Consider the following 12108-nt stretch of genomic DNA (forward strand, 5'->3'; position numbering starts at 1 on the left):
TCATAAAAATATTCAGATCAGGTTCGATTTTCTGCGTTTTCGCATCTGTAGCATGCATTTTGATAGGAAAGGATGACAAAACAGAAAAATATATGCAAAAATTTCGGACTCTGTGCAATGACCTTTATTGTTGCGAGTTAACTTGCACTATGGATTTTCTCACTTATGACTTGTGACTTATGATATGAAAAGTCAGAATATACTATGGATTGCAATAACAAGAAAAAAAAATGTTAGATACAAAAGTCCCTTTTTATATTTGTATTCTGTAGTGGAAATAAGCTTCCACATGTCATTCTCACTATTAACTGGACATCTTTAGGGTCGTTGATGGTCCACTCAGTGCCTGCTGGACCTCTCAGGATCACTTTAGACTTGGATGGTAAATGCAAAGAAACATTCCTGAAAAGAAAAAAAAGCCACATTAATGCAATATTAATACATGACCAGAGTTAACAAATGGGGTGATCACATTTCAACCTTAAACTTCAGATAGAAGAGATTCATTAGAAGATGTGAGGGAAGCAATGACAAAAGAGGAGAGATAAAACTAAACGATCTTTAATAACAAACAAATGAAACCTCAACTTCAATTCTGTACTGTACAGATAATGAGTAAAGAGGCCAGAAGAAATGAAGCACTGTCCCAGTCAGAGTAGAAGCCGCATTTTGGACCAATCATAGGTGATACGGAAATAAACGAATCTGCAGATTTTGGCATATAAGCATCTATAAACGTCCTCCAGCAATATCCCATTTCTACTGTGAAGTTGCAAGGTGCCATTTACCGTATTTTGACATCATCAGGAATATTGATCACGTGCAGTGGTTCCTCAGAATGCTTTGTGTAACATGATTTGAGCTCATCAGATGAACGTGTCAGCTTCAGATCAATGACCTGTTTATCTACTGGTGTTTCCGGCTGCAGGGCACACGTTGATGGTCGCTGTGCACCTAAAAGAGTTCAGTGTTTCACAAATGACCAGATCACTGATAATGCACGCATCTTAAGGGGCCACTACACCGATGCAGAGCGTGATCTTACCCTTCATCCCAGTGAAAGTGATTTTCATGGGATCTCGTGCTGTGGTGAAGGACGTCACTCCACCAAACGTCTCTGCTGCCCATTTCAGAACTTCAGAATCGCTGTCTGCGAATGGAGCAATTTGTGGTTGTGGACTTCCTCCAGTTGGTACGAAAAACCTTATTGAAGTCCCGTTTGTCACCTGTAAGATGGATGGAAATGAGTTTGCTTTTAGGATAAGATATAAGATAGATATACAATATAAAAGCATGTCAGGAGAATTAACTTCAGCCTCCACATGCAGGCATAGCAATATCTGCACTGCTGTTTAAATCCTGTTATTTACAGTCAGGCAGTTTCTCGCAGAAATCCTAGATGGCAGTGTCTGACTTTTGACAGCCTTCCTCTGGAGTTAATTTACTGTTTATTACAGTAAAGTGTAAAGAAAAATGACTCAATCCCATACTGTTGGTGAAAAGTTTTCAAAATATATCAAAGAAGTCTCTTCTGCTCATCAAGGCTGCATTTTTTTGATTCAAAATACAGAAAAAAAAAAAAAAACATTAAATATTGTGGAATATTATTACAATTTAAAGTAACTATCAAATACTGATTTCCTCCTCAAGAAACATTTCTGATTAATATCAATGCTGAAACAGTTGTGGACAATTTTTGTGTTTTTTAGGATTCTTTGAATAGAAAGTTCAAAAGAACAGCGTAACATTATACATTATATTATTATTATTATTATACATTATACTTTTGTAACATTATACACTACCAGTCAAATATTTGGGGTCAGTATGATTTATTTATTTATTTTTTAATTAAACAAAGTAATACTTTTGTTCATCAAGGATACATTAAATTAAACAAAAGTGACAGTATAAAGACATTTATGATGTTAAAAAAAATAAAAAAAATTATTTAAAATAAATGCTGTTCTTTTGAACGTTCTATTCATCAAAGAATACTGAAAAATAAAATGTATCGCGGTTTCCACAAAAATATTTGGCAGCACAACTGTTTTCAACATTGATAATAATCAGAAATGCTTCTTCAAATCAGCATATTAGATGATTTCTGAAGGATCATGCACTGAAGACTGGAGTAATGATGCTGAAAATTCAGCTTCGATCAAAGCAATAAATTACATTTTAACATATATTTACATAAAAACAGCTATTTTATATTGCAATAATATTTCACTGTTTTTTTGATCAAATAAATGCAGTCTTGGTGAGCAGAAGAGACATCTTTCAAAAACATAAACAATCTTGATTATTCTAAACTTTTGACGTGTGTGTGTGTGTGTACAGCATAAGAACAGCATATTAAATGCACAGTACAGCAATACAATGGAATAAGAATAGCTGATATGGAAATCAGAATATAAACAAACACATATATGACGCCAAGGCAACAACCTTACTATATTTATGTAGCATGATTTATAGCCAGAGCTCTATATTCTAGGGCAGTCGTACCTTTAGCATTGCTCAAGTTTTCAAATCGTCACATAATTATGATGAACCTTCCGTGCAAAGAAAAAGTCACCTTCTAAGTGTTCAAATAAGGGTGATGACTGATCACAAAATATTATAATTTTATATCAGTTATTTTAATGGAAATTAATGCTTTATATAGCAACTAAATGTGGTAATGGGACTTTTTGTACATTTAAATAAATGCTTATTTGATTATTTTCTCTGTTCATTTGGAATTTGATCGACACAAATATTAACCTAGGATTATTCATAACAAATAATTGACAAGTCTGGCATCAGTGCAAAAACAACTTCAGTAAAAACCTGCAGTTTTTGCCTTCTTTTGGACTTATTATTGTAGACAGGAAAGAAATATACTACCTGGTGAATTTATGTCAGAAATGAAATTTCTCAATATAAATCATTCTCAATTTAAATCATGTTTACAGCTGTTTACAACTGATCGCATTTAAGTCAGCAAAACTATGCAGTAAGTACAATGTGCAACATACAAATGACCATCTCTGTGTTTATGAAGTGGGAGGGAGTCAGTGGACCTCTGGCCGATTGTACTTTTTCATGTGTATTGGATGTAAATACAGAGACAGGAAGGCATGTAGACACGAGCTCATCTGAAGCACAATAAGGTGCCTGTAAATTGATGGTCATTTGTCTTGGATGAGTGATGTGAGGCATCAAAACCTCAGGAAGCTGCTTGACCGCGAGCAACCAAAATCAAGAGATGACAGAAACGTGTGATGTGATGATGAATCTCCAGAATAAGAAACAATGTTCTGCATATAGAAAATGAAGACGATTATGATTTTTTGCATTGTTATTTGCACCCTAAGCAAAGTTCTCAGTCGCATGACATTTACGGAGAAATGGAGAACAATAACTTTGATGGAGATTGTCTCCATCAAAAGAGCTTCTCTCATGCTGCAGATGCGTATAACACAGTGAACGGACGTCAGAATACGCCAAGCCTGGAATAAATATTTCACTGCATATGCTGGAAGAAGAGGGAATAATATTTAATTCGGCACTGCTTTGGATGTAATATTGAAACTTGACACCAAGGTAGCAAATTCAAGTACATAGTCAAAACTGTATCACTACAGCATAATATATGGAATAAAAAGTAAGAATTACAGTTTGACCCTCACAATTTTATGAGAAAGATTTGGGGTCAGTAACATTTCATTTAAATTAAATTTATTATATATATATTTTTTTTATTTATTTAAAAAGTAATACTTTTATTTACCAATGAAGCATTATATTGATCAAAAGTGACAGTAAAGACATTTATAAAGTAACAAAAGATTTAGATTTTAAATAAATGCTGTTCTTTTGAACTTTCTATTTATCTGTGAATCCTGAAAAATATAATGTATCATGGTTTCCACAAAAAATATTGGGTAGCACAACTGTTTTCAACATTGATAATAACCAGAAACGTTTCTTGAGCAGCAAATCAGCATTTTATCATGTGACACTGAAGACTGGAGTAATGATGCTGAAAATTCAGTTTTGATCACAGCAATAAATTACATTTTAACAGTATTTATGTAGAAATCATCTATTATACATTATAATAATATATCACAATTTTTACAGTATTTTTGATCAAATAAATACAGCCTTTGTGAGCAGAAGAGAGAAAAATACAAAATACAACAACAGTGGTGTATAGACAATGCAAAATAGCTCTAATTCCGGAATCATGAGCAATAGTTATATTTTAAAGTAATTTCATTTTTGGGCACAATCTGTCAGAATTTTTGCTTTGGTTGTCAACTGTTACAAGAAAATACAGTAGTATTTTTTGTGATATATGAATAACAAAAGCGATAAATGATGACAGTATTCAGTGTATCATGAATGTGATACTGATTCTACTGGAAAGGGATTTGTGCTTAAAGGGATAGTGCTTAAACCTAATCTTAATTCATGTCCCAGGTTTTGAACGACATGAGGGTGAGTAATTAATGACAGATTTTTCATTTTGGGGTGAACGCTCCCTTTAAAGGGATAGTTCACCCAAAAATGAAAATTTGATGTTTATCTGCTTACCCCCAGGGCATCCAAGATGTAGGTGACTTTGTTTCTTCAGTAGAACACAAACGAAGATTTTTAACTCAAACCGTTGTAGTCTGTCAGTCATATAATGCCAGTCAATGGGCACAGAATCTTTGAGAAAAAAAAAAACATGCACAGACAAATCCAAATTAAACCTTGCAGCTCGTGACGATACACTGATGTCCTAAGACACGAAACGATCTGTTTGTGCGAGAAACTGAACAGTATTTATATAATTTTTTACCTCTGATAAACCTCAATGTCCTACTGTCACAACATCCGGCGCGTGACGCGTCAACCTGCTCTGGCACATAGATATATATATACATAGATGCCTCATTAGCGACTGTTTCTATGGGCTGTGATACGTAAGGATCTACGTATATATCTATGTGTATATATATATATATATATATATATATATATATATATATATATATATATGTTCCAGAGCCGCTGACGCCACACCGGATGTTGTGGATGAGCTCAGGAGAGTTGGACATTGCCTGTATTAGAGGTAAAAAATTATATAAATGCTGTTCAGTTTCTCGCACAAACCGATCGTTTCGTGTCTTAGGACATCAATGTATCGTCACACGCTGCAAGGTTTAATTTGAATTTGTCTGTGCATGGTTTTTTCTCTCTCAAAGATTCTGTGCCCATTGATTGGCATTATAGGACTGACAGACTGCAACAGTTTGAGTTAAAAACCCTCGTTTGTGTTCTACTGAAGAAACAAAGTCACCTACATCTTGGATGCCCTGGGGGCAAACAGATAAACATCACATTTTCATTTTTGGGTGAATTATCCCTTCAATTAAACATTGAAAAGCAGTGTTGATATTCTATGTATGTAAACAGTACAGACTTCGTTCTCTGCCTGTCGAGTTGTTTCAGACACTGAGCGAACAGGTTGTGATGGATTCAGGCTGGTGTAGGAAACGGTCGGGAGTGTTTCTCTGCCCGGCCTGACCACGTCTATTGATAAGAGCACTCAAGAACAACACATGCTGTTTCTCCAGACTCAAGACATCGCATGTCTCCCCCAGGCCATCAGATTCTCCCATCATAACACACTGCATTTTTTATATTTCATAGTCTGGATTCAGTCACAATTGGGGCGGAGCTGAATTTCCCCTCCTTGCAAGGAAATAGACGTTCGCTCCCTTTCGGTTTGCACTGCAATTCCAATGTGCATTGTTCCACAGCAATCTAATAAAGGTTAACAAGGTTCAGCGGTAGAAAGAACAAATTGAAGAAAACAAATTGTGGAGCAGCGCTGCTTGTGTCATACTGGGCTGTTTTGTTTCGAGAGCTCTGGCACATCCATATTCGACACTAGTTAAGTCTGTTTGCAAATTCTCATGGGGTCATGGGCTAAACAAACAAGGTTAATTGCCTCTCAAAACAGAGCTGAAAGTGTGCAGCTGTAGCTGCTTTTATTGTCAGACACCTGCCAACAGCTCCCACGCGACACACCATTTGTTTCACTGTTAAATATAAAGATGTGGATGCAAGCGTCTTTGTGCTGGCAGCTCATCAACAAATGTAGATCTGGATGAATCCTTTGCATGTGCAACATGTTATTTTTAGCAAACTCTGGCGGGATTTACAAATGAAAACACTGAATGCATCATTACTTACGTAGATGTTCACTGCGGGATTTTCATGAAGCAGGATGTTTTGTGTGCTGCTAGAGGTGATGATCACCGCCGATGGGCTTGCCGCAGTTAAGAAGAGTTCTGACATTACCTGTTTTCCCTGTGAAAATACAAGAACAGAAGTTTTGGAATTTAATGTCCAAAAAAAAAAAAAAAACTTTCATAAAAAACAAATTACAATAGATATATTTTAAATAAATAAATGAAAATGTAGTGCTGATGTACAGACAAAACAACGTATTGACTAAACACAACTTTTTTTTCTTGCTGAAATGTGGTTTCTGGTTTGCCATCCTTGTGGGGATATTCCATAGGTGTGACAACACACTTCAGAAAATGCTAGTATACTACACTAATCTTGAGTGTACTGGGTGATTGTGAATAGGAAAGAGCATCATTCAAACTACAGCCACAGAGAAAAGCACAATTCAGCAATTCAATCCAGTGATCCACAACACAGCACATTTCACAAGTTTTTTTTTTATCCAGTTCAGTTCATGCAGCTCTTTCTTAACAAGCTGATGATCAGGATTGGGTGTGTAAATAAGGAAGACGTAGAGAATGCGCAGAGCGGTGGGTTTGAGATCTGCTGGAGTACAGCAGCGTATAGCTGGAGTAAATGAGACACAATCTGATCCAGGCGGCAGAAATTCCCACAGGCACTTTTCCTGTGATTAGGAAGCGCAGAAATCACGCACCCTAAACATTTGTGCTGGTCTGGCAGTGCCGCTGTTGTTTTGCAGACATACAGACGCGCTGGAGTGTGGTGTGGAAGTCCAGCTGCTGGTCCTGCCCGTGTTTTACCTCATGCTTCCTGCTTTACTGCGGTAACACAATTTACAACTGAACTAAAGTTGTGCACAAATCACACACTACAACAGTATGCACTTATTCAAGTGTATGCGTTTTATCAAATTAATTTGTCATTCAGTATAGGAATCTCCACTACACAAGTAAAGTGTGGTAACACTTTAGTATAGGGACCAATTCTCACTATTAAACTTGTTACATATTAGCATGCCTATTGTAAACAAATTGGCTGTTTATTAGCACTTATAAAGCATATGTTCTGCATGACCATATTCTACATCCCTAATCCTACCCAATGAGTAAATTTAACAACTACCTCACTAACTACTAATAAGAAGCAAATTAGGAGTTTATCGAGGCAAAGGACATAGTTAATGGTTTGTCAATGGTGAGAATTGTACCTTAAAATAAAGTGTGACAATAAAGCTGCAAATTGAGATGCGCATTAAGACTTAGACCCGTCAGTTTTAACCCTACTGTATCATGTTTGATAAATGAATTTCTAAGGCCTGCAAATGATCAACATGATCAAAACTTTTCTGTCACACATTAGAATTAGAAGCATTAGAATTTCATCTTATTTTTTTAGTACATATAAATATCAGTATACTGCAAATTTCTGCTTAGTTTGAGTATCTGAATAAAATTGAGCAGTTTTTTTCAATGTTTTTCAATTTTAATATTCATTATGCTGTGTAAAAACACACTGTTCATCGCATCAAAGCACAAAAATGTTGAAAAGTTAAAGAGAAAGCTTCGAGATGACAATCAACTGATAGTAATAAAGTACATTACTGAAAAATATACTGCATGGTATTAATGATGCATAAACAATGTTTCTAGAAGAAGAAAAATGCAGCTTTCTTTATATGTTTAACACGTTTGAATTAATACATGCATGCATATATATATATATATATATATATATATATATATATATATATATATATATATATGTATGTTTTCAAAATGCTGGAAATGTCACAATGACATGTTTTTATTATTTTGCACCCTGTAGTTACTGCGTCATTCAGGAGGACTAGATTGAGAATACTTTTAAAATTGGCAAAAAGGATGGAAAATTTCAATCATAATTTGAATTTAATGAAGGAGAATTCAAATGAAATGACGTGGAAGACATAACTGATGTAATGTAGTTTTAATTAATATTATTTAATTTTTTCAGTGTCGTGGCAATTTTCCATTTCAATGAAGGTATGAGACAAAAGTCTTTTGAATATGTATTTTCTTGCAAGAAAAGGTCTACAGTCATAACAGTCATTCATGCTCCTGCAGAGTGCGACAAACAGGAAAATACATTGACACAGCATACCCCAATCAAATTAGGATGCTTCTATCTCATCCAATCATAATGCATATTCAAAAAATGTGTCCATTTAAGGTATCCAACTATGTCTCTAGATGTGTTTTCTAAGTATTTATTCCAAATTCATTTCTAAGAAGCTAGGATGTCTAAGAAGCTAAAACAACATTTTTGGTCACACACTTGTCTGCACACACACAGTCACATTTCCTGTTGGTCTTTTAGCACATCAAAATAACTCAAGCATACTAATGAAGCATTTAGACAGTTTAGACAAATGAACATTTAATTTCCCAGAACTATCCACAATTTGGATACACATTTAGCAAATATTATTAGAATTTTTTTTAGAATTTTTTTTTAAAGAAGCTTTTTGGAATTTGAGTTTTAGTTAATCCTGATGTGTCATGGCAGACTTCATAAGGTGCAGCAGGGTAAAGACAAGCTGAAATAAATCCCAGCACAAGTGACCCAGCGAACACAGATATTTCACAGCACATCGACTGCTGCCGGCGCTTCAGTGAGGTTTGAGAGAAACTTTCTGCAAAAATCTCTATCACACGCTCCTACAACAAGTATATCGACAAGACTATGAGAGGAGGGCAACCATGAATTTTTCATGGAGGAATAAACAGAGTAATGTGTGTTTGGTGTCTGTACCATCGTCTTCTGACTCTACAAGACAGAGCTTCTGTCTACTGTGAACTTTATCATTCCTTAAAGGAATAGTCCACCCAAAAATGAAAATGTGCTAACCCTCAGGTCATCCAAGATGTAGATGAGTTTGTTTCTTCATCAGATTTAGAGAAATGTAGCATTCCATCATTTGCTCGCCAATAGATCCTCTGCAGTGAATGGGTGCCGTCAGAATGAGAGTTCAAACAGCTGATAAAAACTAAATTACAAAATAAAAACAAAATAATCCACAAGCAATCCACACTCATAACTTGCAGAGGATCCATTGGTGAGCAAATGATGGCCTGAGGGTGAGAACATGTTCAGCACATTTTCATTTTTGGGTGAACTATTGTTTTAATGCATGTACATGCTACATATATTTGCTGTCCAGCTAGAATTACAGCAAACCATTTGATCAATCAGATCCTATTAATGCATCCTCAAAACAATATATTTTGTATTGAATCGAGCAACACTCAGATGGTGAAATCTGTGTCCCAGGATTTCAGAGCAACTACTGTGTGAATCTAGAGAAAGAGCTTCCATCTGGAGTGATTTAGAGGGCCGAGCCAAACCCGGACCAGCTCGTACTGGGAGCAAATCCACTCGTAATCTCACACAATGTCAACATTCCCACCTGTATCCTTCCACATCACTAGACCTGAACAGAGCTGGATCAAAGTCTGAGTAAATGAGAACTACTAACTGCTCCCTGGAGAAGGTGAGTTCATCTAAAACGTCAAAGTTAAACAAGCCAGACATTTCTAAAAGTCATTTACAAACAAGAACAGCAATGCTCGTAATGACCTTGTTGCTTTGGACCACCTACTTTACCATCATTAGTAGATTAGCATCAACATGTGTTCAGAGAGCATGCTATAATAAACACCATCTGTTGCACAACACCAATAAACTTTTCAAATATAAAAGGAAAATGTCCAAGTCTTCCTCCAAATGCAGAGTTCGAGAAATACTGTGAATTTGCCCAGAACTGCTCCAAAACTTAGAGCAACTGAGAGTCCTGACCATGAGACCTACGGCAGTGTTAAAGAGCTCCAGTCTCCTGATGGAGATGGAGAAACTGTGTACGAAACATCGATAATACACGCTTCATAAATCTGACCTGTTTGAAAGGGCAACACAAGAAAAGCCTCTGTTGGGGAAAAAAACACTGCAGCTGAATCAGCCATAAAAAATAAGTACACTTTAGCATACTTTTTAAAAGAGTACTTATCACAGACATCAACTTTTTAAAAATATTTTTAAGTGCAAACTGAATGCAATACTTTTGGACACTTAATTGCATGTTAACTGCAATTAAATGAAGATTTTAAGGTACAGTGTAATTATACATTTAAATACTGAGTAATATTAATTAACTACATGTACTTACTATATGGTTAGGGTTAGGGTTTGGCTTATGGTTACTTGCATGCAATTATGCATAATTTATTGTTATTATAATAGTAAGTACATGTAATGTGTAACAAGGACACCTTAAAATAAAGTGTTACCTGAAAGTTTATAATATTTTTAATTTGTATTAAATGCAATTAGCTGAATTTTGGAGTAATTTGTTTGACCCACTTAAGAAGGACTTAAATACATCTTTATATGTAATGTTATAATTACTTATTTTGTCTTTGAAATATGATTAAAGTGTACTTATGAATGTTATGACAATCATTTATGATAAACTACTTTAATGTAATTTCTACAGAAACCTGTATATCATGTATTATTTAAATATATTTGTAATTAGAAATTTGTAATGATGAATTTGCAATTTAGTACATTTAAAATGCAGTAATGTTAATATTGAGTAACACATACAATTAAAATTATAACCAAACACTTTACATGTGCTTTAGTATGTTAGTCAACACCTCAAAATAAGTGTACTTAAAGTATATTTTAATTAATTATGTTGTAGTAATCTTTTAAGTAAAACGTTTATTTTGATAGTATCACTGTGCACTTTTAAAATGTGTACTTAAGTGTGTCTCTCTTTAGTTGCCTTTTATTTCAATAATTGAATGTTATATAAAAGTACAGTTTTTTAAATAGAATTTCAAGATTTCAACTACACTACAAGTGCACACTGATTACAATTAAGTGCACTTAGATTTCACAAGGGAAAAGCGGAAAAGTAGAAAAAACATGCCCAGAACTTAATCTTATCTAAAACTGAGACTCCAGTCAACAAGATCCACAGTACGAGACCTCAGCAAGACCTGCAGTCCTCGGTGACAGAGATGGAGAAACTGTGTGAGACACCAGCAGCACACACACACACACACACACTCACAATTCATAAATCTGACACACATTTCAGCTGGAGTTTCCCAACAGCAAGCTGGACACAATGACCACACGAGACCCTATAGAAGAGGATTGATGAGACCCGCACTGAACCCCAGTGCAACATGTCATGTGTGGTGAAAACCAAACACCCTGAGTGCTGAGAACCATCCTTGCAGTGGAGCATGATGGGAGTGTCAAGCTCTGGAGATTCATGAGCACAGGAAAAGATGGGCTAATTACAGCTAAACCCTGCGGCGAAATGTGATGCAATGCACAAAATCACTTCCAACAGGCCACTGACCTGAAATACCCAGCAGAAGAGACAGGTCGACAAAAATGACCTGCAATCGAACCTAGGCTGGGTCAGAACAGCATACGACAAAAATGTCAATTAATTTAATTAATGCCAAAGAACCTGCTTATTTGTGAGATGATAATTGGACGCCACTGTCTGAATAAAACGATGCAACATAATGAGGTCATGTTAAACTGACGCAACATACTACCATTAAAAGGTAAAAATGTTTGCATGCAGTAAGCAGTATGCTAGTATTTCATTCAGAACACAAACAGAGACCACAATCAATGAACAACCTATTGATTTGAAAATGACTGTTCAACGGTCCACATCCAATTTAATGGTGCATGGGCAATTATTACACCATTGTTAGTATGGCAATTATTTTTTACTTCCTTACTTTATTGTGTTAAATGTCTGGATGTTTTATGTGTGTTTGT

The 12108-nt window shown here is 35.4% G+C and overlaps 1 protein-coding gene across 4 annotated transcripts in view; it reads right to left on the reverse strand.

Annotated features, from left to right (window-relative positions):
- The window catches only part of eng (endoglin), a 48275-nt gene that overhangs the window by 11363 nt on the left and 24804 nt on the right, over positions 1-12108 (reverse strand). For all 4 annotated transcript variants that reach the window (XR_009271328.1, XM_058775748.1, XM_058775749.1 and 1 more), the window contains 4 exons: positions 6238-6354; positions 1046-1226; positions 789-954; positions 303-402 (listed from right to left, as the gene is read on the reverse strand). Coding sequence is in view for 3 of the 4 variants with exons in the window: in XM_058775748.1 (XP_058631731.1) it covers positions 303-402; positions 789-954; positions 1046-1226; positions 6238-6354 (564 nt within the window). In the remaining variant the exon portion in view is untranslated. The remainder of the gene's footprint in view (positions 1-302; positions 403-788; positions 955-1045; positions 1227-6237; positions 6355-12108) is intronic.

This window comes from Onychostoma macrolepis, chromosome 05, assembly GCF_012432095.1.
Source record: "Onychostoma macrolepis isolate SWU-2019 chromosome 05, ASM1243209v1, whole genome shotgun sequence".
NCBI lineage: Eukaryota > Metazoa > Chordata > Actinopteri > Cypriniformes > Cyprinidae > Onychostoma > Onychostoma macrolepis.